Source organism: Nesoenas mayeri (genome assembly GCF_963082525.1).
Source record: "Nesoenas mayeri genome assembly, chromosome: 9".
Classification (NCBI taxonomy): domain Eukaryota; kingdom Metazoa; phylum Chordata; class Aves; order Columbiformes; family Columbidae; genus Nesoenas; species Nesoenas mayeri.
In genome coordinates, this window is record NC_137557.1 from 5687580 (window position 1) to 5715124 (window position 27545).

The window sequence follows — 27545 nt, forward strand, 5'->3', positions numbered from 1 at the left end:
TCAATAACATTACCAGCTAGAAAATAATAGACTCGTCCCTCTAAGGAGACTTCTGGGCTCTGTGAGTAAGATCAGCAGTTTGTAATGTGGAGTCGTATGTGAGGCTGAAGTAAAGGACAATTTTGAGGACTTCAAAGGGAAAAATAAAGCCCTCTTCCTGCATATATACAAAAGTACTAATCCAAAACAATATAAAGAAAAGACCACAATGCATTACCCTTTGCGTTTTCTCTAAATATCTAAAATTCAGAGAATTAAAGCAGTATTTTAACTGTAATGCAGTGATAAACTTAATGTGAATGGGTTTTCACCCCTCCACTTAGGAGAGGGAGACGTAGCAGCTGAAGAAGAAAGTGCACTGCAGAGCCCATGACTTCAGCTAAATACACAACTGCAATTCATTCAAGCTGTTTGGCTAACATCAGAAACCACGAGATCCAAGCCTGATTAGTTATTAAAGAGAGAAGAATCCTTGAATTGAGTTATGGCCTTTTTGTTAGCTACCATGTAATTTTATTTTTAACACATGCTATATAATTTGCAATGTTTGTTGTAACTAATTCTTTACTACTGTTTTTTCTACTGAAGAAACTAATTATGTCTACTGCAGTCTAAAGCTAAACCTAAACCATCAGTTTAAAATTACTTGCATAAAATAACACATTTTGCCAAATGAAAACATGAGATCCAAATCTGTCAGCAGTAAACTTTCACTGAATGCAATTCAGCTCTATGAGCCACGCTCGAAAGAAAAAATTCCCAGGCCGAGTGACTCCAAGGCCAGCGCATTGTTTTACCAAAAAATAATGGGCACATTTACAACAAGTCAGTGGTAAAAATGGAGTTAAGGTGTGATTTCACAGTTGACACGAATCAATTTTAAATTTACATATCTGCCAAAACAGGCCTTTCATAGTGTTTCCACCCTCTCTGCTGGCACCTGCACACACGTGAAAACATGGGGACCTGTCCAAGGGTTTGACCCAACCACTTACCGGCCGAGTTCTCAGCCAGGTGAGTACAAAACAGCTCGCTGGGAGGCAACATGATTGCTGGTGTGACTGTGCAGCAGGAGATGAAGACAGAGCCTCCCCTTTTGGCGTCAGCATGGAACTTGGGTCACATTAAACAGTGTATTTATGACAAATTCAGGTAGTACTTCACCAATGTAAATTTCCTACCTCCAAGCACAGGTACAGCCACAGGAGAAGAGGGCTGGAGACACCACAAGAGAAACAAAGACATTTCCTTTTTTCCTAAACTGATCTGTCCTTTATGTAACTGCAGGACTCAATATATTCTCCTCTTTACTCTGTATGTAGCTACAGTTATCTCCAAAAATACAACTAAGAGTGTGTATGCAGACAGGACAATGTTAAAAAACAAAACCAAAAACCAAACAACAAACCAAAACACCAAAACAACACACAAACAAAGCAGTCTAATCATCAGGGAGGAAGGGAAGGGGAGGATTATTAAGGGAGTAACTAGAAACACATGCAATCCTGAATACCACTCAGAAGACTTTACTGCTAGTAAAAGTTTGATTGTGGGGCATTTTTTTGTTGTTGTAAAAGATCAACTCGCTAAACAAAGGCATTCTGAATGTCACGCATTACTTTTATTGCAACAAGGCTCAGAAACTCCAAACTCAGACTCCACTTTCCCAGTTGCTATAAAACATTAGGCCTGAGCGCTAAGAGCCTGTGAGCGTTACTGCAGCTCTCCATCAAAACCCAGCAAAACTCATTCCTCAAAAATAAACTACGAACTATCACAGTCAACAGCTCTCCACATTTTGAAAGTAACAAAAAAAGCAAGAGAAATGACCTCAATTTACCAACTTACCTAAGCACCAGTCTCAGATAATTCCATTAGCCCAGACCAAGACTTGTCAGTATTTATGCACATAACACATGAGATCCAGGCTTTCTAGTAACAGAAACATAACACAAAAGAAAACAAGAGGGAGCAATACTCAAATTATAAGTGGATTGACATAACTAGGAGGCAAGACCAAAAACTGCAAATGAAGGGAAGATGCCAGATTACCATCTAAAGTCTGGAGAAAGATTGTGATCCTCCCTCCTTCTCACCACTACAGCTCCTAGAGCCTCTGGACAATGTATTTCTCTTGGGGTTTTCATATGGGCAGAGGCAAGTACACAAATCTGAGTACAAGATTCTGAACTACCCTAATGCAATGTTAGAATTTTATTTATAATACAGAAACTTTAGATAATCTAAGTACCAACATTGTAAACTCTTCTAATAGCCTGTGACTTGAACAAAGAACAGTCCCATTTCCTTCCAAGTTATCTTAAAGACCATAACAGAATTACATTCAAGATACAGTAACCCAAAGATATTTTTTTTCAAACCATTTCTGGATGGTTTGGATTCTGCTGTTGTGGCTTTAAGAACAAATGTCTGGGAAATATGACCACTGCTGTATGTGCCATCTGTACTTCTCAAATTGTTTTACATTTAATCAGGTAATATCAACTAAATTTCTGGCAGGAAAGAAAAATAACACTGAGACTTCTTACTAAAGAAGTCACTTTAATCCTTCTAAATGCATGCAAGCACTTAGCATTACAGAAATTTTATTGACACTATGGTCAGATGTTACTGTTTATATGGAAAGCTGCTAAGAACAAAACTACAGAGATACCTTAGTGGCCAAGTCATTCCAAAGGTAGTAGCAGACAATTTTTTCTTCCTTTCCAGAGTCTTGCTATCCTTTTTCATTATTAATATATTCCAGAAACAAGACACAGTACATGTAAGTATCTTACTAGTTGATTTCCATAAAACAGACATTTATTTTATTGCATAAACTCACATACTCCCATCTTCTTTAAAAATGGAGACAGTGAGTGGTTTAGGTAATTACAGCTGTCATGGATGGTCTGACAAATAACTTTTCTGCTCGATGTATGCTTCAGGCCACTGGGAAAGCTGCCAAATAATGACATCAGAGTCTACATTAACACTGGTAAAATGCAACTGTGCTTCCTTTCACATTTAACTCAGATGCTTTATGGCCCTATTCCCTGGTTGAGAACAAAAATGAAATGACCAAATGGGTTGTAATTCAAGCCAGATAAAATGGGGATAGATAATGCAGGTTCAGGGAAAGAATATTAAGAAGAGCAGCACATTCTTGCTTTGCTAATGAAAAAGCTTGCTCATTCTTCATCATCAATAAGCTTTGTAAGCTTGAGTCACTTCCTAAAATTCCAATTAAGCTCTAAGGGACAACCATAAAGAACAGCTGCTTTTCCCTCTTTCAGTATCTAAGTTATTATTACACTGCATTTCTCATACATTAGCCACCCCATACATACAAGAACGCCAGGCGGACTCTTGCATCGCGCACTGTGGGGCCACCTTCCCGAGAGCCCACTGCAAAGCTCTCAAGCACAGACAGCCCTGCCTTCAATTTGATTTTATAATACGTGATCTTAATTCCAGCCTAAGTGCAAAACAACCAGAGATTCACTATTACTTCAGTGCCTGAAGTTATCTGATCAGTTCCAAGAACAACCCTGAGCATTGATCTTGCTTTAAAAATCCTTCTGTGGGTCTTCACCATCTGGCAGACAGCAGTGCCCAGAAGCAGCTGAGGCTCTGACAATACTAGAGAATTCACTTTCCTGGGAAGAATTTAGTGACCGATGCAAGTGATTAATAAGGAACTTATTTTTTCCGCTGATACCTAACAGAAATATTATATTAACTTCCAGAGTAAAAATGCATAAAACCTGATATAGTCACACAGTTTAGTTTTAGGTAGCCCTGCGAGGACCAGGGAGTTGGACTTGATGATCCTTATGGGTCCTTTCCAACTGGAGACATTCTACAATTCTGTAATATGCTTATCAAGTATTTTTCCAAAGTTAAGTTACACCTGCCAGAAACTCAGCTCTGATGATTGTTTAGTGGGCAGTTAAGAACCGTACCCAGAAGTGATTACAGCCTGAGCACCAGAGTTAGTATTACTGTCAACTCTGAACTCATAAAAGATCCAAAGAAATGAGATCTTCCCATTGATTTAAGGTTTGGGTATGTACCTTATGGCTGACATCTACGTACATGGATCCTCCCCTCACCCATCATCAACCTCAAAATCAGCACAGAGCACCCAACTAAACTTGACCGAGCATCTAATCTCTAACATCCTGTTCCTACTGACCCGCTGTGCTGGTTCATCTGAGTTAACAACAGCTTCCAGGCTCGGCCAGTGGTTCTGTTACAGCTCAAGGCTACGCCAGATGCTGGTTACATTAATGAGGGATGTGATTCATTCCCACCTCTTTAGAATCAATGCAGTTACAGTGACACGCAATTACTTTTGTTAATACAAGAGCGGGAATGAGCTATACCAGTAGAACACAATCCACACTAGAGAGGTGTCTATTCTGGCACATAAAAAGGAGTAGGATTTGCATATCCATTGTTTTGTCTTCAGTTTTATAGTTTGGGAGGAATTCCAATGATTTTTATGAAACTCCACACACACATCCCACCTGATGTGCTTCGAGTCTTTGTGACACAGCACACAGGAAGGCACTCAGAATTTACATTCTAGGGGGAGTATTTAAAGTGTTTATTTTAAGTGTTTATAACACCTGGCACACATATACATTATACCCTGTTATTTGTGGCTACTCCCATACAAAAGAACTAAAAGTTACACAAGAAAGAAATTAACGTGGGGCAAGAAGTGGATTAAATTTGTAGCTGAGCACTGAACTGAAAACTGGGGGCCTGAAACACTTGCATGGATTTTTCTCCACTGCCCAGTCTTACTCAAAACAAAACAGTCATAGAACAGACCACACCAAAAAAAACCCCACAAGATGAAGTTATTCACAGCAGCCTTCAAAACAAGAGTATTTAAACAGAATGTGTCCCCTCAATGAGCTTTGTTTCTTACAACTTAAGAACAGTTCTAGCTTTTTTCTAAAGTTCATTGTGATGATAAATGCACAAAAGTGTGTGGTATGCACTGCTGCTTATTAGCATTTAATGCTTCTTGAACAACTACAATGCAAATATTCAGCACAATAGATGGGAACCTTGGTGGAAACAAGAATTCCCACAAATTGTTTAAGATTACAGTAAATGAATAGTATCATAAACAAAAAGCTCACATCCCTCACAAACGCATGTTACATTTGCTTACAGATTAGCCCACTACACACTCATTATGCAACTGCATTTGTGAAAAAATTATACCATAACAAGAAGTGTTTTCTATTTATAGATGTGTTCCTGTCAAACCACACTGTCTCAAGGTTTGGCTGGGCAATTTATATATATATATATATATATATATAAACAACAGATTTTTGCATAAATAGGACATTACAGGACAGAGTATGAAGTCAGACAATTTTAAAGTCTTCATTTTTAATTACTTAACTGAGAGTGTATCGACACACTAACAACATAGTAAATTTCAAAAAGCAATGTTGACAGTTTATTTCTAAGCTACAACTCAAGAAACATAAGAAAATCTCAATGACTGCATAGGGAATAATCAAAGTTACAAACAAATGGCATGCTGACACCTTTGAAAACCACTTCACTTCTACAACTAGGCAGTGAACACATAAACTAGATTTGCTCTATATAATGGATTGAGAAAACTTCTACAACCTGCACAAACTCTCACCATTTCCCAAGTCCCATCTCTCTATTCAATACAGTAACATGTAAACATAGGAACATGGTTTAGTGCTAGTTAGGTTAGGTTATGGTCGGACTCAATGATCCCGTGGGTCTCTTCCAACTGAAATTATTCTATGATTCTAAATGTGTTTTTCCTTATTATCAAGGTTCTTACAGGGAGAGTATACATTTTTAGTCTACTCCTATGAATATATTAAAGGAGCATAAGGAAAGAAAAGTGTCCTACTGCTTACTGCACCTTGTAAAACACTTCCTAAAAATTCTTGATGTTTTTACCCATATAACGCAGGAGAGAAAAATAAAAAGGGATACAATTCTGTTCATGGTACCTTCCATATCTTGCTTATAACTGTCAGAAATGACAATAATAAAAGCACAAGAAAGAGGTGTCTTTAGTGTGTGCCCTTCTTGGAAAGCTGGTTTGTGCTGTCAACAGCCCAAGATGAGAGATGGCAAGAGCGCCTATATATGCATTTATACACACAGTCACATATACATACATCAGAACAAGAACACGCCCGGCCAAAACCACATCAGTGAGCAGCAGTACCGAGAAAAGCCTCAGAACTCTTTCAAAAACAGCCTCCAACAAAGGAAACATCTCTAGACTGGAGACGACGAATTAAAAACCCCCAACAAGTGGAGAGATCTCGTCGGCCTGAGCCACGGCGGGGAGAGGAAGGACAAACAAACAGCGACAAACAGCGACAAACAGCGACAAACAGCGACAAACAGCGACAAACAGCGACAAACAGCGACAAACAGCGACAAACAGCTTCTCCATCCTGCCCCCAGCCCGGGAGGAAGGGCGGAGGGTGAAGGGAGGAGGCGAGAGCGCGAAGAAACGGCCCAGGAGCAGAAATCCGCGGGGTGCGGGGGGGAATCCCCCTCTGCACCCACACACCCTCTTAAAAAGAAACGGAGGGGAAGCCCTCAAACACACACCGAGGATATTTCTCCTCCGCACGCATCCTGCTTCATCTGACTGAAGAGACAGCAAATTCATCACCTCAGGCTCACCCTCAGCGGGGGTCTGGCTGTTCCCCGCCTGCCCATAACACCCCGATGGGCACAGCCGGCCCCCCCTGCCCCCCCCCCACGGGCCGCCCTCAGCCCTGAGGCGCTTGCGAACGCAGGACGAGGCGTCCCCCGTTCCCCCCTTCCCCGCCGCCCTCACTCCTCACCGGCCTGGGTGGTGTCGCTGAGGTCGTGGTTGGCGGCGCTGGCCCGCGGGTAGTCACGGAGCTTCCTGCCGCTCAGGCTGAGGGTACCGCTGGCCGCCGCGTCTTCTAATGCTCTGTCCAAGGACCGGCTCCAAGAACCCGGGCCTGAGGGACCAGGTGGCGGCGGACAAGCCGCCGCGCTCCCCGCCGGCATCGCGGCAGAGCCGCCCTCCGGCGCCGCCAGCACCGCGGCCGCCATTTCTCCCCCGCCGCCGCTCCCCCGGCTCCGCGCCCCACTGCGCATGCGCGCCTGGGGCCGGCCGGCGGTGGGGAAGGCGCAGGCGCCAGCCTTGACAGGGCACGGAGTGCGCATGCGCTGCCGCCCGCCTGCGGGGAGCCGGGCGGCGCAGCGCACGGCGTTAAAAAATAAGTCGAAACATCCTCTTTTCGAGGCTTCATTTTTCCACTCGGCTGGGGTGGTATGGCGAGCGAGGGCGCTCACCCCTTGAAATGCCTCTAGCGCCTGCACACCTTCTGAAATTCAGCAAAGGCGAAAACGCACATAGCCGAACCAAGTAGGAAAAGCACCAACTGCTTAATGTTTGTATATTTTTTTTTCCCCTTGCTGTCATCAATCCTTAAAAGGTCACACTCTGCAATCTCGGCCTAAATGCCAGTCTTGCTGTGGGAAAGCACCAACCCGCTGCTTAGGCTGGAATTGTTCTGGGTTTGAACACTCAGCGGCCGTACGGACTTGGGCTGCAAACGCAGACCCAGCCGCAGACTGGGGTGCCGACCACATGCACTCAACGTACATCAAATATACTTACGGGCAGGAATTTTTCACCACAGTACCAATTAAAATCATGACTTCCACTGCTCACGCAAGCCTCCTGCCAGCATTGCGCTGGAGAGCAGGGCGGCAGCCGATTATGAGGTGTCACGAGGTTTGGGTCACAGCGGCTTCTCGCCGGCACGATGTGACACAAGATGAAAAGTGGTGCTTGGGCTGGCAGGTGAAGGGACCTGGTGCTGTAATCACACCAAACCACTCAATTAGACAGTGCTACTGAAAAATACATCAATAGCTGGCACATTTAAATGTCAGTGAGCTTATACGGCACCACTTATACTCCAAGAAGTGCTTAATTTTCAGGATATTAAGCTGAGCAACGAATGCCAGCTGACTTTAATTCAGGCCGTTTTCACAGAACACTAATAATTTATTGATTAATAACCCCTTGAAGGATACCAGAAAATTCATGTAACCAATATAACGTCTAGGTGGTTATAACAGCAACAAGACAATATGAAACCTGTAACTTTTTATTAAAAAAAAAAATTAACAGCTTCAGAATAGATCAAACGTAATAACTTCTCCAAAAAATACCAAAAGATACAGTGTAAAGCATCTTCTCATTAAATACAAACTAGCATTTTTTGATGCATTGCATCAGTGTTTTGCATCTCTGTTGATGCAAAAGAAGTTTTTGTTGCATCCTGGCCCATGGAAAATGTATACACTGAACAGGATGACTGACAACACTATCTACTGAAATTCTAACAGTGGGACATTTTTTCTAAAAAAAACCCCCAAATCCTACTAGTAATTAAGAAAAAAAACCCTTAACACCGTTACGCTTAGTTTGCTTCTGCTAAGGTGTATTTTTCAACATTAAAAATAAGGGTTTAAGTCCTATATAGCATCAGGATGCACTCTGACTTTAAAACTGCTACAGAAACAAAAGCCCTTCTACTGTCAAATGCTCTTCAACGTTGAAGTTCCCAGTAAATGCTAGTTAACTTGGAATTTGAGATTAAAACGCAAGGAAACCAACTCTGTAAGAAGTTAAATGTAAATTCGTCAAGAACAATAAAAGGAAATAAACCTACTTCAAACACCATCAACATTTCTGGATGCAGCAAGCCAACCATTCTTTTACCTGACTTTAACAAAATCTCGTTGCTATAGAACAGCGTTAAGTTCATCAGTTCCTGGTGTGGAAGCAATTCTGAGCAGGTGCCTCATTTTTAGGGCTCAAATAAACTCCCATTGAGGATGCCCCTGTTGTAACCATTCTGCGGATTCTGACGCATAAAGCTCAGCTTAAAGCACGTGGCTACACGCTCCCACTTAATGCCGTACACAGGCTGGCAAACCAAGGGCTTTTCTTAGCAATGTTCCCCAGCTTCAGCCAGTTTCAAGATGCCTGACCATGTCTGATCAGCTTCACATGTCACCTCTCTTTGGTTTAGACAAACTAGTGCCTTTAGATTCCTCACCTCCAGCTATTTGTAAGAGCCAGAGAAACCCTCCTGGGACAAGATATGCAAGATGAGAATCCTGTGTCTCAGAGGGGAAGGAATTCTACCATACCACTGACTGTCTTGTGAAGTTGTTGTATTTATTCCTATGAAATTATTCAAAAAATGTGAAGTTATTGCATTAGGTTTCTGAAAAAACTTACAAAAGAAATCAAAAGCAAAAGTTTAAGAAAAAAATAGGAGACAGACATACTCCGTTTACAGAGGAGGATGATGAACTTCAGCTATTTGTAATACAAATTACTCTCGTGCTGCCCCTGCAGTATTCCTCCAATATGATCTGGACCACTTTTAAGGATAAGAGTAGAATAGTCTGCATCCCAATTATGTAATTCGGGTCTCAGCTAACAGCTTTATTTGTGAAAGTTAAGGATGCAAAACATTTAGTTTTCAAGAAAGGAAAAAAAAATTGAACTTCGAAAACACAAAGAAATACAACCGATGCTCCCATGAAAAATGCCGCTACATCACTACCAAAGTATTCATGGACTGAGGCTCTGTGCCAAACTGCAGTCCAAAGGAGAGTTCATAGGCAGTCCCTAAAAAACCCTAAAATGGGGTTTGGAATGAAACACACAATCTTTACCATAACAGAGGGGCAAAAGAACAAAGACTGAGCACTCCTAAACAAACAAAAAAAACCCAAACCCCAACTTTTAAAATTCATGTTTGTGTTTTGGTTGCAAGATGAACCAAAATCAGGGTTTGTCATCAGCTGGGCCACAGAATCATTTCCAATCAGGTGATGGTGCCACTCCAGCGGATCAGTTTCCCCACTTTTCCCCCCTCAGCGCATCATATCTTTTACCATCGGTAGTAAAAGTAATAAAGATAGATAGTTCTGCCACCATCTGAGCAAGAAGTCCGGAGAATTTCAGTGACATATGCTGTATTCTTCTGCCCACTTTTATCTCGGTTTCTTAGGTAGGTGGGATCAGTGCTCCAGTCCATCTGCCAGGTTACCCCACTGTGACAAAACGGCTCCCTTTGTTCTGAGACAGCAATGTTCTTTGTTCCTTCAGGATCCCAAAACGTTCGTTCAGCGTCATCCCTGTCTGAAAAATAAAGTCATTTAACCACAAACTTAAAAGATGTTAGGTTAACTTAATCAAAGTAACGGAGACAAGAATATTTTCTTCATTCTGTATCATCACTTGACTTCTTAATTGCCACACTTACATTAAAAAAAAAGGAAGTTTAATTTGATTTTGCAATTTCCCGCACCATTTAAAAATCAGATTGGACATCGAGAGCTAACATTTCTCAGAATTCATTAAGAACTCATGGTACACAGTGTCAAGACTGAAAAGTCTGCTCAAACTATGGTAAGTTAAACTGCGGACAGACAGACTGGAAAGAGAACTTTGACTATATTCATTTCCCCACACTGATTCTATGTAACTTCAAAAAATGCAGCATTTTAACCATGTTAATGCAGGCTGCTTTCCAGTCCATCCCGTTGACGCAGGAGACTGGAGTCGAGTCCGAAAGTTCAATTAATTTTACAACATAGTAGCATATTATTTTTGACACACTGGTTATTCATGGAAGGAACAAATCCAGACACCATGTAGTTTTCTGCAGCTGATGACAAGAATAGCACCTAACCCTGTAAAATTCCTTCAATGACAGCGCTAAGATTCCTGAACCAAATCACCCGCCTTCATGAAACTTGTGAAAAATTGCTCATCTTTCAAGCCTTTACGTCACCATATCTGATTTTTTTTTCCTAGATGCATGGCAACAGTTGCCTTATAAATTCAGCTGTCACGATTCCATGCAGGTTACACAAGTGACAGAAGCTCATCCCAGAATTACACACACTTGCTATTCAAACACAGCAATAACACCATAAGGCTTTAAGAAGTATTCAACAATTTAAATCCCATTTAAAGTATGTGGGCATGCAAGATGTGAACTAGAGGAACAGGAACAGCGAGTTCAGTTACTTGCTTGAAGTTACGTATCAAGTCAGTGGAAGAACTTGAAGTGGAAACAAGAAGTAGTCGCTAGTTCCCTCTTTCTGCCACCAGTGAGTCTGGGAGGAAAGTGCCTGGATCACTGGATTTTATTTATCTTGAAACTACAGTTAAGGAAAGAAACTGCATTTACCTGTTTTCCAACACTATTAATATCAAACTGCAATGGGACCCCTTTGGGAATCTTCTTCTCTTCAGATTGGTCCCTCTTCATCAGAAATGGTGGCACAGGTGTACGAGTTAATCGTAACTTCTGGGAACTGTGAAAGAAGAATGTTACAAAGGACACAGTGAATAGTGCTTTCTGCAATACAGCATTAATGCTGAGAGAGGTATGAATTTTACAACAAGCCATTGGAGCAGACTGGCTGAGTAGCTGGGGAGCACAAATTCGAGATGGTAAAAGGCAGAACTATAGAAGGGGAGCATTTGTTATTGTTGTCAGACAGCAAGTGCCTGACACGAAGCAATCTTATATTTTACTTCTCAATTCTACCAAAAAACGTATAATTAGCAGTTAACTACTTCCCTGAATACAAAAAAAAATGGTAGTCTTTCTTACAGATAAAGTATTACTAATGAAAAAATCTACTTGAGACTTTCAGAATAAAATGCCTCATGAAACAACAGTACCATCAACTTCCTAAAGACAAGTGCAGCAATGCTTTCTTTAACCACAGCTCTAGCAACACATGTATGAATCAGGGAGGAACTATTACCATTGTTCAGCAACTAGATGCTCATTAATTTTCATTCAGATAGGGGAGGAAAACAACTGCAATATGGTCTGACTTGAAAGAGGCAGACAAGGTGAAAATCTACCAGCCCACCACTCTTTGACTCTGTACACCACAACAAGCTCCCAACTGGGAGATTCCTTAAGAAATCCAGCTGTGATACTATTGATAGTATTCAAACACAGCTCAGAAACACTCAGAAGGGGGCCAGATACAAAAGTCTGCACAAGAAGCTGTGACCTTGAGGCCATCTGAAATACTACCTGCAAGGAACTCGCTAAATGGCTCAGAACATTCATTTCAGTTTACATTAAGAACATTTCAGGATTTTTTTGAGAACTCACATTGGGGTTATGATTGCTCCCGGGTTGTCAATAGATACAGTCAGAATCCCTCCACTTGTGGTAGAAGTTCGCCATCTAGTTTGAAAACACAGAAATCACTTCCAAAAACGTTGCAGAAATTTCAGTCAGAATATCTTTACATGTGTGTCCAAAACGCTGGCCAGTAAAGAATGTACAAGCTTTCAGAATATAGGCCGGTACAAAGACCACATGCAGTCAAACAATCTAAAAGAAGCTTGGCCACTGATTCTTTTATCTTTTACAATATCTAAACTTACTCATATGAATGTTAGATCATGTGCTGGCAAGGTGTGACAGAACCGCAGCACTGACTGAAATGTTCACTTCTTTAAAACATTCAATTTCCTTGCCATAATGAGGCCAAAATGGTCTGTGTGGGGGGAAGAGATGAGTGTCCACTTGCGACCTGCCTTGCTTATTTCCAAACTGCTTGATAGGCTTATATGTACATTAAATAAAATGGAAATTACATCAAGAGCTCAGGAGAATATTGACATTTGAATTTTTCTTCCAGTCTACATGGTATTCATGAGTGGCAGAGATTAGTTTGATCCGCTGAAGCTACCACCTTATGCAAACAATCTCCTCCTGGTTAAATCTGAAGATAATTTAGGAAATAACTGAGAATAGGGAGAGATCACTGTTGCTCATTTGAGATGCCTACAGGGAAAAAGATATCCCATTCAATTATCATAACCAGGAAGCCAGAACTAAAATGAGAATCATATGAGTAACCAAACTGAAGTTTTCCAAATTAAATACTTACTGACGAGTCCTCTTTACTGTCTGATTATCAAGGTCATCTGTTGACTGCACGTGGGCCTGCACCTGAAAACACAAAAACAGACACTGGATTTGAACACTGTTTCCCATTGTAGCAGCTGGAAATACAGCAGTTCAAGAAGAGAAGTTTAAAGCTGTTTGTACACTCAGCACAAATGGTGTTGTACTTCCAGAGGGACTTGAAAGATGACTATCCTATTACTGTTTTAAGACTCTGGAAAGAAATTACTTTAAGACACAAAATGATTTAAACAAAATTGTCAATGACAGTAACTTAACCAATGAAGAGGTGGAAACATTTTTGAGGACTTAAGTCAGCAAATGTACACTTTACCAAGATACACCAAAGTGTTACCAGCCCAGCATGAAAAACCTGGCTAGTTCCTAAACTAATCAATGTTAACACACATAATATCCCATATGCCACCAAGACCCATTCCTGTTTCAAAGGACTTTGGTTTTTCTTCCTCCTGCTCCTGTCTGTAATTCTGCAGTCCACACTGATGGAAGATGGGAGCTTCTTACAGTCACAACGATGGCAGATGTAGAACAAGGGCACACATGAATACCGAGAACACCACTATCATTCACTGCACACTCCCTATTCTCTTGATCTTACTCAAAATAACTAGAAAATCCTTAAGTAACTAAAACAGTAACTTACTTCACTAAAATAAATGACCACAAAGTAACTAAAATAACTAAAAATAACTAAAACCAAACAAATCAGATTCTGAAACATGGTTCTGGTCGATCCTTCACCCGAAGACAAGTGTTAAAACTACACAGTGCTTTCTAACATTTATTTTAAAAGTAAAAATTAGTATATTGCAACTACCCCCAAACACTCTGACAAGCTCTATTGTCCCCTCTAAACAGTCCAGCTACACTGGAACAGGAAGAAAGACTCAATGGTTTACAGGGTTAGAGTAACTGAAGATGACAAGTATATTTCCCCAGAAGAATCTGTGTCTATTTTCTGGTCTACCTCATGTTCCCACTCAGATCTGATATTCAAAGTCAATTCATTAACACTAGTGTTACAGGACAGCTTAGAACCTGTGGCACAATCTTGTAGTTGTTTTCAGTAACTTTTTTACCTTCAAGCCTCTTCTAAACAGGAAAGTTGCTTGACGAGTGTCTTTCTGTTGATTTAGTTTGTTTCCAATTCGAGCAAAAGTAGATGGTGTGTTATTCCTGTAATATTTATAAAAATATAATTATCAAAGGCCCCACAGATAACATCTTAGAGAGACCACTATGAAAGTCAGGAAATTGCCAGCACATCCCTAAGGACACCTGCAACGCTGCCTCTTTGAAGCTGAACATTTCAGTTGCAATAAGCTTCTCATCTACTAGGAACAAAACACATTAGTAATAAAAGGAGAAAACACTTGCGTTACATGAAGGCCTAGCACTCCTATGCCACAGGACAGTATGGTTATTAATTCTGGTTTTTACTTTTGGTCAGTATCCTTCAGCACTTTAAGCATTGCTGGTTAGATGAAAAAAAGGAAGTGTCTTGAAATGTACAAAGAAAGTTTGCTTATGGTTTCCACAATAGTTGCATAGTGAAAATTTGCATCATAGAGACCAGTTAAGATGCAGTTCACAACTGACACGTTAATTGCAGCACCAATAAAACATGCAATAGCTTCCATGAAACTGAAGATGGCACCAGCTTCCGTGAAAGCATCCTGCTTAGAAAGCTCACTAAACCATTACTGTCACTTCAAAGCTATAGAAATCCACGTTGGCTATTTCCATATAGGCTGCCTATGATATAAACGAAGGCAGAATACAAGGTGCTCAAAACCAGATACTTCCTGAGTGCTCCACATGGTAATAAATATCTGGCTTTTTATCAAGACCATGTTTGTCCTATTTGGCTTCCAGATTTGTAGAACTTCATACACATGACAGCCTTGACCATATTTCTACTGAAGTACCTACCGTCTGCTCTTGAACTCAGTCCTGTCAAACGAGACGTGCTATGGAAAGTTGTCAAGAAGGGTTCAGAAAGCAAACTTGGTATGTTACCTTCTATTTAGCGGGGCAGGCCTCCTGAGGGCTGGACCTTGTTTTCTCTGCATTTCAGATTGTCTCTGCAGGTTTGTTTTCTTTTTCAAAACTGGATAATTCCGCTGTGCGTTCTTAAAAAAACAACAAATATATATAGCAAATATGTATACTGTATACACACAAACTTTTCCTTTAATTTCCATTTACAAACTGCATATAGAATACATTTGGATTTGTAGACTTTTACAGTCTAGTATAATTTGAAAATACCTTTATGAATTCTACATTCCTCTTCGCAGTTACTTTTTGATTAATATATCTCCCTAAACTGAGAAAATACATGCTCCACACCTATTTAAAATTACTCTTCTTCACAAACCCCAAAGCAATCCTCATTCTACAATATTGAATGAGATAGAGCAGGCAACAATCTACTGCAGGAGTGAAGAAGAGGGAGCCAACTAATGGGGCTAAGTATTTTGCAAAACTTCCATTTTTGTAACAGGCACATGCGTAACACATGTTGGCTGAATCACTGGTTTGTAAGAAAGCAAAGCAAAACCAAACAATTCCAGAAAGTGAGCTTTCTGTGTAAAAATACAGCAACTACCTCCATACTTGCACAGAACAGATTTCTATTAATATACTTCAGTTTTCATGACTTGCAACCCAAGTAGGTGTCAAAAACCTCTCAAACCTCGTCATTAACCACCTGCCTCAAAACAAACAAAAACTCAGCTAACACATCCCCAATTTAATAAAAGCTTGTACCACATCTCATATTTCAGGAGCACTGTTCTGAAGCCATTGTGTTTTATTTTTTTAAATGTTTTCACAGGAACCACTAGAATTGCATTAATTACCTTCTCGCTAAGTGGCTGTCTGTTCAGAGGACTAATTCCTTTGTGGGAACCCATTGCCTTCTTGGCTGCCAAGCCAGTTATAACTCCATAAGAACGCTTCTTCCCCGCTATCTTCTTTCTGCGGCCCAAACGATTTTTACCATAATCTGCAACAAACATGAAGAGTTCAAGAATTTTTGTTGAAAGGAAAAGTTTATTGCTTTAAGATGCTATGCAGGCACTGCTTTGGCTGCACACTTCAAGCCTTAGAGCAAAAGCTATCACTACTCTTGAAAACAAGTTGGTCATTCAGTTATTTTAGCAGGTCTGGCCCAAGCCCTGGCACACAATAATCAATTTCTCATATAGATCACAGTTTTGCTTTAGATGGTTGCATTAATTTCTGTTGAAAATTTGTTATTTGACATGTCTACAGGGACAACTTAAGAGTTATTCCAGCATAGAAAACTACCAAAATACTCTGAAATTGAACTTCATCAAGTGCTGAATAATACAAAACCAAAGCAAACCAACAAACAACAGCTCCCCACCCATTCAGCAAACTTTAAATCACCAGTTTAATTTAAAGAAAAAAACCAAACAACTTCAAAGCTTATTTATTTAGATCCAGGGTTCCCAAGACATGACTTAAGGAAAAAGAACATAGCCATTTGCCCACAAAACCATATTAAACAACATACGAATTACATCACATTTTAAGTGTTTTCAATTAGAAGTCTGCATGGCAGTCCAGACGGAACTGAAAATTGAAAGCAGCCTTTGAATATGAAAGGCTTGTAAGCCTGAGCTCTGTAGTACAAACATCTCAAATCTCCAGTTGCAAGGGTTTGGTTAACCCTGCCTGGAGCCATTTAGCTTCACGCTATGAATACGGACCACGCTTCAGTTTTATCCCCAAGTATCATCTCCTCTAGAACCTCAGATCACAAGATAAATTTAAGACTACGGAGTCAGGTCTACAGCAACAGACACATATAGTTTTGACGTCTCTCATTTCATAGTATGAATAATAAATCTGTGCTTCTTCATGAGACAGGACCCACCACATGAAGTAAATCACGGATCAGAACCCAGCTTAAGATAAACGCCTCGAGAAACTGCCATGAACCCATGTTTTGTGGATGGGCAGCAAATGCTCTTTTTTTTTAATAGAAAAGCTGAGAAACAGGGTTACTTAGGCTAAAAGGGAGCTCATGAGCTCTGTGGACCAACCTCTGCTCAAATAAATGACAACCCCAAAGCTGCACAGGGTTTTGTGCGGTTGCATTCTGTGTATCACCAAGGACAACTTTTATTTAAATGAATAATGTTCTTCTCTCTGTTTCTCCCCCCGAAAGCTGAAAAGAGTCCCAGCTCGAGTTCCTTTATACTTTGGCAGCCACTTCTAAAACCTCAAGGAATTGAATGCTGTTGATCATTTGTGGTTTCTGTAGCTGTCCACAAACAGAGGATTTGCTACTTATCAGAGTAACTTCAATGGCAACGGAGCAGCAACAGATCTATTGGTCATAAGCTACTAATAACTAAAATGCTTAGAAGAACTATTTAACGATACTTTCTGCTCAAGAAAATGCTATAAACAATGTTTGCTTTCAATGGGAGAAAACATGTGGAGCTGTACAGGAGGGAGCAGTTAAAGCTATTCACAACGTTTCAACATATCATGAATCTGGCGATTTTACAAAAGAATGTTCGCTTCCCTGCCCTTGTTCTAGGAAAAAGAAGGGAAGGTTCCAAGAGAGAAAAGTAACTGACAAGATGATTTTATTCAGATTTCTGCATTTGCAGCTCAAGTTCCTCCTAAAATTCTAAATTTTAATACTTGCTTCTTTTATGCCCTTTGGGTCACGAACAATTGCATTTGACAACTGCAGTGATAAAAAGAAGCCTAAATGTTTGATAATCTACAACTTGAAAATCACTTACTCTTTCACCGACACAACTATTTCTTACATTTGGGCTGACTGACGTAAAGTATTTTCCTGCACTGTCACCAGTTGGCTAAAGAAGAAAGAATGAAGTAACACTGCTATGTTGGCCTGTATAAAAAGCAAAACTCCTCTGAGTCTTGACATTCCACTGATCCCCTAAGACATCTGTATCTAAGATGCCAACTACCAGCTGCTGCTATAACAAAAATTAAACAACGAGAAGATAAAATGGAGATCGCTGTGAATACACCAGATAGGCGTGTATTTATTTCAAACAAATGCTACTAAACAAGCAATTGCTTGTGTTAACTTAAACACTTCATTAGCTCGGATTGAGGTGGTAAGCTTCCTTATTAGACAGTATTTTTCCATATTTTGATAATCCAATACTATAAAGGAACTTTTCAAAACTAACCATAAGCAAAGCCAGTCTGTGCTTCAAGCAGGTGCTGGCCATGTACTGGACTAAAACCTTTAAAACTTTGGAATATAACTTCCTTTTGTAAAAAAAATCCTGACAGTTACTCTGGGAATCTACAGTAAAGCTGTTATTGTGCATTTCCCTCTCTTCACTCCCTACTTATATTATTTTTTTCCCCCGCTTTTATATTCCACTGTTACAACACTGGCTTAAGAAGGCTGACATGGTATTTCCTTTGCATCCCAAGGTTTTAACAAGAAAAGCCAAATCTGACACTCTGCACTATCCATTTATATATCCCAGAGGCAGCATTACAGCCCGCAGTAACAGCTGTTTGGGGGAGGCCTACTAGAAGAATTCTACCTAGCAAATATAAATACATTGCCTCTTTTGCACAAAGCTGTCAGCTCTGACAAGGCCTCCACATTTGCTAATACATATGCTTTGGCATGAGCACACTTTTTATCCACCTCTGAGAAGGAGCAAAGTATCAACACAATTCCCAAAATTAAAATAAATTTTAAAAATCAGAAAGCAAGCAAATCCTTCCTAGAGACAAAAAGAGTCCCCCAAGCACCTAAGCTCCTCATTGGCCAAACATGTCAATGTTGTTCTCATACTGAACCAAAACCAAACATAAACGGATCACAAAGAACTGAATTATAATCAAAACTGTATATGACACGATTTGAAAGACACACGAACTGACCATGGTCAGTCCATACATTTTCATTAAGTTACATTTCAGCTCAAAAGAAAATACTGTGCAATCCATATTACGTGTGGCATACACACCTTTCTGCTGCTGCATTCCCCACTTGGAGCCTGGTGCCCTGAACTGTCGAGTTGGATTCTGCTGAAGCCCTCTTTTCATTTTGGGAGAGTACTGTTTTCTCTCTTCTTTCTTGTTCAGTTTAATTATATCATCTGTAAGCAGAAAAGTAAAAAAAAAAAAGATTTGACGCATTGTAGACATATTCTAGTTCTGAAGAAAAATCCTAACAGGTTGGAGTCATAGGAAACAGACCAGTTAGTCTTGTAAAGCCAGCACATACAAGTTAAGGTTCCAGAAATTTCCCCCAAAAACACCCAGTCTCTGTTAGTCTTGCAGTACTTCCTTTATAACATAACGCCCTAGTCAAAGAGAAGCAGTTGCACACATGCAGAACACCCAAGAGACTTGAAAGATCCTGGCACTGAAGGACTACATTAGTTTTTGTATACTGTTAAACAGAAGGTAATCCCATCTCAATAACAGACTTCGCAGATTCCAGACAAAATGTCAATTTGAGCCTCGGTCCTTTCATCCTAAGTTACTAAAGAAAAATCACACAGAGAGAACTCAGCCTATCAGTTATCTTCCTATGGTCACTGAGGTTGAGATGATGGGGAAAAAAACAAGCAAGACTTCTCTATCTGCAATCCAAAGCAATCATCTTATCTATTGTTCAGGGAAACAATGTCAAACAAATCATTCTTTGGTTTAAGAATATGTGCAAGATAATAAACTGATGAAAAACAAACAGCAGGTCTGTCAAGTGCAAATCGTGCCACAGCAGTTTGGTTTCCTCCACTCATCAGGGAGGTGGCTTTGAAGATAGGAGTAACGGAAGGGCTGTGACATGCTTTTATTGACTGTCACCTTGTTTATAAAAATACCATAAAGAAAAGAGTCAAATTATGTTTATTGCTTCTAGATTATGAAAGTACAACTGATAAAAACATTATGTTTCAGTAGAGATCTACCACAAACATGTGGTCATCCTTTTTTGAGACAAGGGAGAGATGGAAATGGGGTTACTGTGTTTAACAGAGATCAAATAGACTTGGATGGGGTAAAACAGCAAAACCAGCATTAAAAAAACCCAACAAAAAAATCACAACATTGTTATTCAATGTTTTATAACCTGCTGAAGTAAAGCTAAGAGAAAATCAGCTTACTTTGCTGCAAAAATGATAGAATATTCAGAAAAAAAATCTATTAGAGTAAGAAACACTGATACAGGTCACTCAGGGTTTAATTTCTATAGAATCTTCTGTACCAAAGGGATCATCCCTGGAGTAAGCATTCCCAAATTAACCTTTTTGTACAACAAAAAAAACCAAAGCCACTTCAAAGTTATATACCAGTCCAAAATAGCAGAAATGACCACTGCCAACAGCACTGTTCAGCCAGGAGCATTATCTGAACTTAGTACCACCAATAAAGTGACATTCAACAAAAACTAAAACTTCCAAAACTGTTAGAGCAGAAGAGTAACTCTGTATAATGGCTGCTTCCATTCCTACGTAAGTGTGATACAAAACCACACGTTCATACAGCACGGATTCTTGCTTCAAAGTTCATCTGCTCCATCTTAAATCCCATTTTTGCAAATTAGCTGTCGCTGCACACAAGATTATACATTTTTAAACTAAAGAACTTAAGTTTCAGCTATTCTCTTATTTGGGAAAATGAAGCATATCTGGGACATCATACATTCGTTAGGTGAAGCACTCTCCTATCTTGCCTGAGACTGGAGATCAAAACTACACATAGAACAGCAAAACAATCTGGCAACATTATGAAACTGGAAGCTTAGCTTCAAATGAGTTGCATGTAACACACCAGCAACAAAAATGGGTTTAATCTTTATTACTACATGAGAAAATACTCCATATTAAGATCTAAAGATTTCCTACATTAATGTTGTGTCTTTTTTTTTTTAATATAATGACATACGTGGGACAGCATTTTATCTTTGCTTACACCAGACCACAGAGCTTTGACTTGGGGATGTAGCGATGGATGACACTGTCCTCATGCAATATTACCCCTAGAGGGAAACGAGGGACACACCCACTCAACATCATCTTAAACAAAACGTCACCATGACACCACAACAGTCCTTTGCAATCTGCTGTTAGTCAGTGTCCAGGACACGTAGCAGTGGCTAAACAAAGGTTAGTTTGCCTCAGTAAGAAACATTAGAAAATATGAAAAAAAGAACTGGCCACTCACAATAACTCTATTAATCTTGGTAACCTTGGAAACAAGGATTCAGCACACTATAAGTAAAAATAGATTTATATGAATGCTGTAATGCTACTCCACATTCAGACAAACCCTAAACATCATTTCACAAATTATCCCCATCATCAAAACAAAGAGCTCCACTGGATCATTTACAGAAGGAAAAATTCTACAAATCCTCTTATTTTCAGGTGGTCCACAAAAGCAGAGTCCACCCTTAAGATTCTAGTTCACACTGTGATTTCACTTTTTGAAGCCAGTCTCCTGATAGTACCCATCTACCATGCTCCAGTAGCATGGACTGCACAAAAGCAATTTTTCTGGGTAAAATTAAACTGGGAGATGCACTCCAGCAATGCACCAAATGTGTCCCAAACTGCTGAGGGGACTCAGCGCATAGATCCAGAACAGAGCTCCTCTGAGATATGCCTTAGATATCTATATACCCAGATACCTAGTGGATGTCAGTTTCTCAGCGCTACAGATCTGTACTGAGGCTGTGCAACTTCCTAACACACAAAGCCGATGGGAGGACAGGGGAGATTGTCACAGGAAACTACGTGGTACAAACATCATGCTTGATCTAACTGCTAAAGTATCGCAGAGGGGTTGCAAAGGAGACTTGCCATTAACGACTTCCAAGCCTGGGAAGAAAAGAAAGGCAAGGCCGACTGAGCTGCACCCTTCCCAAGCCTGCCCTGCCATTCAGAACCATGGGACGCTCCCCCAGGGCCACCCAGCAAAGGGCCCGGGCACCGCGGGTCTGACTGGTGCCAAACGCACACAGCGCCCAGGTCTTCGGTGTGCTCCGGACACCCAGCTGGAACAAAGGGGACGCACCCCGCTGAGCCCCGCTCCTCCCCAACCAGAGACAGCGCCCGCCGGGCCCAGAGCCTCGGGAACCCCGCCTGGGCCTCGCCTCCCGCCAACACGGGCGCACAGGCCTCGCGGCTGCCGCGCGTCCCTCCGCCGCGAGGGAGCTGTGGTAGGGTCCTGCCCGCCCCTTCCCCCGCCAGACTTGGCGCAGGCCGCCTCCCCACACGCCCCGTTGGTTGCGCCCGGCAAAGCCCGTTGGTTCGTTCCGTCCCCCCCCCGGCCCTGACGCTTGGTTCAGCCCGCGCCCCTCCACCCTCTCCCCCAGAGCGGCGGGCCCAAGGCGCTCTCCCCACCGAGGGACATGTCGATCTTCTCCAGGCTGTCGCCGCTGCCGTTCCGGGCCCCCGCCGTAGCCGAGGGGCCCGAAAGCGGCGCCGCAGCCCCGAACCCGCTCATGACTGGCCGCAGGACCACCGCCGCCTCCCCTCACTGCCGCAGCCACTGCCGAGCGAGCTGCACGCATGCGCAGGGTGCGGCTGCGCGTGCGCCGCAGGCCTGCCCCGCCCATGCTTTGGTATCTTGCGCATGCGCAGTTACTTCTCGTCAGCCCTAGTAGCAGGCGCCTGCGCCGAGGAGAGGAGCTGCCCCCGCTCTGCCACCCCCTCGCGCTCGGGAGCCGGCGCGCTGCCCCCTGCCGGCCGGGAGGAGCAGGTACAGCGGGGGGTCGGGGCGGGGGGCGTTCGGGTGCCGTCCTCCCGCGTCGCCTCCCGAGCTGCCAGCCCCGGCGGCTGTCCAGGTGCTGCGGGATGGGCCCCCGTGCCCGCTCCCTCCAGACCCTGTCGGGGTGCAGCGGGCGGCGGCGGGGCCCGCAGGTAACCGGCTGTGCGCGGTTACAGGGGGCAGCGGGGAAGGGTGAGGGCCGCCCTGCCCCATCGGCCTGGGAGGGCTGCGGTGGCGGGGCGGGGGGGAAGGCAGCGGGGCACAAAGCCGTGCGCCTGGGGGGGCGGCTGGGGGCTGGGGTGTTGCAGGGGGTTCAGCCGAGAAGCTGAAGGCAAGGTGACTTTGCCCGCGACCTCAGTGGAATTAAGAGAACTAACCTGTTCTGCACAAAGCTAAAGCCATGCGGGCTGTTTTTTAACAGAATTATGCCTCCAAACGTCAAACAGCAGAGTTCAAACCAGGTTCCTATTTCAAAACATCATATTAGGCTTAAAATTGCTACATAAAACAGAGCAGTATGACTACTGATGTTTTGTTTGGGTGTTTTTCAGAGTTGTTATCTTCTCCAGATTTGGTCAGAGTTGCATGAGTCAGAAATTCAGAAGAGAAATTAACAATTTGTTTTTTGAACAAGGAACGTAGTGAAGGCTTTTTTTCACCCTACTTGCATTCTTTGGAGCTGTGTATATTGTTGGTGTGTCAACACAGGTACCTAGTGGTCAGCTGGCTGCTGCTAAATGACTTGTGACAGGGCTGGGATCTACCGCTTTTCACTCACTGGCATTTTCTTCATTCGGCACTCTATTAAATGTAAAAGGGATGCTAATTATCTTTACAATCACTACATCTTGCTCATAGTTGGTTGAAATCAGTTGGTGAATTCCAGAGATAGTAAAGGAGGGTGCAGATGGGCAGACAGCGTGATCGCAGAGGCTGGGCTTCCTTCAGAAACCAGGCAGTACGTGGTGAAAGGAAAATCCGTACCGATTTCCCCCGCTGACTGTGGTCACCTGGCACCACTGTCCACATCTCCCTCTGTGTTCTCTGGGAGCTGCGCTGAGGCTGCCAGTCAAAAGTTGACTTCCCTCACCCTTGGCCTTCAGTAGGCTTTGCAACATGAGCAAAAGCATAACTTGTTTTAGGGTTTGCCTCCAGAGAGCTCAGTACCAAGACTCCAGGGACTGTGTTGCGAATGCCCTTGGGCAGGAGTAAATGTTTCCATACCCACGATCTTCTGCACAACCTCCTCCTTGCAGCAGGAACACTCCCACGTTTCATTAACTGCCCACATACTCCATATGCTCGTTCACTGAAATAAATACTCCCTAGCAAGTATCCCTGCGGCAAATGCAATATCCTCAGTACCCAAGACACAACTAACTCCTCATGTGCAATCCTTTCTATGCCGGGGGCACCTGCACCTCAACACCATCCAGGCCTTACTGCAGAACTGCAGATCTTTTGGGGAATATTATCGTGAAAAGCAAGAATGAGAGGAGAGAGCTGAGGCTTTTTGGCCTCTGGTCTGTTCTGTACTACTGATTGTTGATATGGCCTCATTCTCTCAATTTACACTCTTAATGCATTTCTTCCCTTTTAAAATGAGGCCAATAATGTGCTCCTGGATGTTCCTCCTGCTGCTTTCTACTGAGTAGGAGAGAATGGCTCAGTTCTTGTCACAGGACATCTTCAGCTAGTGAGAGGTTTTCCCTCAAGCAGGAGAAGGTCATGACCATGGTGCTGGAGGCTGAGTTCCACCCTGTTTTCTTCTTTTGTTCTCCATGTGTAGTGTTAGTTCAGACATGGAGTCTTGGAGCCACAGATTTGATAATTTATGCATTTCCCTCCAGATGACAAGTGGGATTTGATGACAAGTGACTGATGACAAATGGGACTTGAGGTTCTTGAAGTCAGGCTACATTTCAAAAGGGAAGATGCTATAGCCAGATGTCCAATAAATACTAATAATAGAGGTGTCAAATAAAAGATGTATTAAAACCCACTTTAAACCAAATTCATGTGATGCTGTATAGTGCAGCTCCATCTGGTGACTGTGTCACACTGATAAACAAATGTTCTGTTTATCCAAAACAAATATGCCAACTGCAAAGGTGGCAGATGCTGCCTGCCCTCGTGACAGGTGGAAATCAGACAAAATCCAGCTTGTACCACATCCATGGGTTGCATTTATTATCCAAACAGGACACCAGCTGTCTGCTGCTCAGCCTAACAGAAAAACAGGCAAAAGTTCTCAGAGTGAAGAGTAATTTTTTCTGTGTTTAAAATGGCTGAAATGCTGCCGGGACCACAAGGCAACCATGCAAACATCAGCTCTTGGTTTCCTGCCTGGCTCTCGGGATTGTGTCAGCACCCAGCCGTGTGCCAAAGCTTCCTTGGGGCACTGTCAGTTACAAAGGACTTGCACTTTACCCGTATAAAGTACTGTATAGCTGCAGCCCTGCTGCGTTTGCACCCACTGTGAGAAGACAGTGTGTCTAAAGCAGCCACGGGTTGTAGTAAATGTTGGGCTGGTTCTTCCCTGGGCTTTTTGCAGCTCTTCCTGAGCACTAGTTGTCTCCTTGAAAAAACAAGACTTTATAGCTGAGCTGCCCAGTAATCCCTGATATGGGATATTGTGGGGGAATTGCAAACTAGATGATGATACCTGCTGAACATCCTGGCTGGAATTCCTGGGAGGTGTCACAATTACCAAACAGGAACCACACCCAAAGAATCAGGTGCTAAACACACGCACATTTAAAGCCAGAGGGGACACTCTAGTACGGGCTGTATGTCGTGGGCTAGGGAATATCACACCTGCACTGATCCCAGAAATAGGTGAGCTATTTGAGTGCCTTCCCCCAAAGGAGCTCTCTGCTTCCTCTGGAGGGTTGTTCCAAGGCACAGGCACTACCTCTGTTAAAAAGAGCTTGTTAGTCCTCACATGAAATTGTGTGGCATCTACCAATAACTTCCAATTCTGCCTTCTCTGTGAGGTTTAATGAGTAAAGAAATTACATTGAGTCAATGACTCACTTTATGTCACCCAAATCTTCCCCAAACGGCAATCAGGTCTGGGAGATTCCAAATTCTGCTACTGTTCAGCAAAAGGATAAATACGTATATACTTTTATACATTTGAAATTGCTGTCTTTTATTGGCACTCCTCAGATTTTATGCTAGAGGACTACTCTCCAGTGTAGTCGCAGCACAGTCCCAGAAACTAACACGTCTGGTGTGACTGTAGGCTCTGTGTGATCTGACTTTTTATATGTTTTCTAAATTGACATGGGCATTTACAATAGTTAAGTAAACAGTGTCTATAAGTAACCTATGCAAAGCAACATAATGAAGCAGGGGAAAAGGATTTTCTGAAGAATAGTTTTAAATCACTGTTAAACAACATCCAGGTTATTTCTGACTTGTGGAGCTAGAAGAATCATTTAATTCCTGATTTAGGAGCTGAATTACATTTGTCAGCTTTGCCTGCATGCTCCGTTTTACTAGACATGATCATCTAAGGATGATTTTACAATGTGTCATGATGACTTGATTTTCTCCAACCTTTTTACTGTGAGACTCAACACATAGTCTGATGCCCTGATAGCAAACATGCCACATACAGCCAGCGTTTCCAACCCCTGTGATCAGTGCAGTCAGCTCTACGCAAGAAAATTACTGCTTGCCTGGCAACCATGCTGGAAGTTGTTGGCCCACACTTGTATACAGGATTAGTAGGATGTTTGGGGAGTCTTAGTCTCTTAATTAAGTGCCTTCTGAAAAACATCTTGTTATTACTTTAAGAATAGAGGTATGGAACCTTTGTACCCCCAAGTGCTGCTGAAGGACTGTACTGGTAAAATGAGTCCATAGAGAGTCTCACGTCAAGGCGTGTCTTCATGTACGCAGCATCAGTGAGCAGCATATACTTATCATTAAAAGTAACAGTCAGAGAAACTTTCTGCTGTGCAAAAGACTAACTGTTGGTTTCTGATGCATCAAACAGCTCTGAAGATGTTTCTGGGTTTTGTCTTCTATAATAATCTGCAACTGACTGTTCTCAGTCTGAAAGCAGCAGCATCACTTTTTCCTTTTACTCCTTTTTAGTGGAAAGTACATATAATTCTGCAGCCTTTTTCACATCCTCTTTAGTGTGGGCAACAGAACAGAAACCTCTCTCCGTTTATCTCTGCCGGTGCACTCAGTGCATGAGCTGTCCTTCAGGGACACATCGTTTGTTTTCTTGGCATCACAAATCCTCCCCATCTCTGAAGCAGGGGCTGGTAAGTGGTTATCACAGCGATTATGGTATCGCGGTTTGACACTGTGGCGCAGCAAAACCCCAGTGCAAACGCTGACCCAGCTGACAGTAACACGACTGGCAACTCAACGTTTGCAGCGGCTGCCAAAGACACACAGCTGCGGGTATGTCCCTGCGGGCTGACGGGGTGTGGGGGCTGGAGGAGGCCGCAGCGGGGCCTGACAGGAAACCAGAGGGCGTGTGGCTCGCCGCTCACCTAGTCACGCAGGGCGCTGGCTCCCGGGGAGCTCGCTCTCCGAAGGCGGCGGCACAGCGCTCAGAGGCGGAGGCGAAACGCCCGCCATGACACCCTTTCCGCCCCTCAGCGCGGCGGCGCGCAGTGCATGCCGGGATACACAGTCCTCCCGCCGCGCGGAGGCTGCTGGGAGCTGTAGTCCGCGGGGGCG

General features: G+C 42.5%; 2 protein-coding genes across 6 annotated transcripts in view; both read right to left on the reverse strand.

Annotated features, from left to right (window-relative positions):
- Positions 1-7146, reverse strand: part of LRCH3 (leucine rich repeats and calponin homology domain containing 3) — a 61474-nt gene extending 54328 nt beyond the window's left edge. For all 3 annotated transcript variants that reach the window (XM_080350170.1, XM_080350171.1, XM_080350169.1), the window contains exon 1: positions 6885-7146. In XM_080350170.1, the coding sequence (XP_080206296.1) occupies positions 6885-7122 (238 nt within the window). In that variant the 5' untranslated portion in view covers positions 7123-7146. The remainder of the gene's footprint in view (positions 1-6884) is intronic.
- A 1029-nt stretch (positions 7147-8175) lies between these two features.
- FYTTD1 (forty-two-three domain containing 1) lies at positions 8176-27443 on the reverse strand. Of its 3 annotated transcripts, none has more exons than XM_080349831.1 (9): positions 27356-27443; positions 19085-19216; positions 15938-16083; positions 15093-15205; positions 14153-14249; positions 13036-13097; positions 12249-12323; positions 11301-11427; positions 8176-10243 (listed from the first exon to the last, which is right to left on the reverse strand). In XM_080349831.1, the coding sequence occupies exons 2-9, from the start codon at positions 19161-19163 to the stop codon at positions 10148-10150; spliced, it is 795 nt and encodes a 264-aa protein (XP_080205957.1). In that variant the 5' UTR covers positions 19164-19216; positions 27356-27443; the 3' UTR covers positions 8176-10147. The 3 variants fall into 3 exon arrangements, with proteins under 3 accessions (XP_080205957.1, XP_080205955.1, XP_080205956.1); XM_080349829.1 differs by lacking the exon at positions 27356-27443 and adding an exon at positions 22472-22626; XM_080349830.1 differs by lacking the exon at positions 27356-27443 and adding an exon at positions 22472-22626 and having other exon boundaries at positions 10172-10239.
- Positions 27444-27545: the final 102 nt, after the last annotated feature.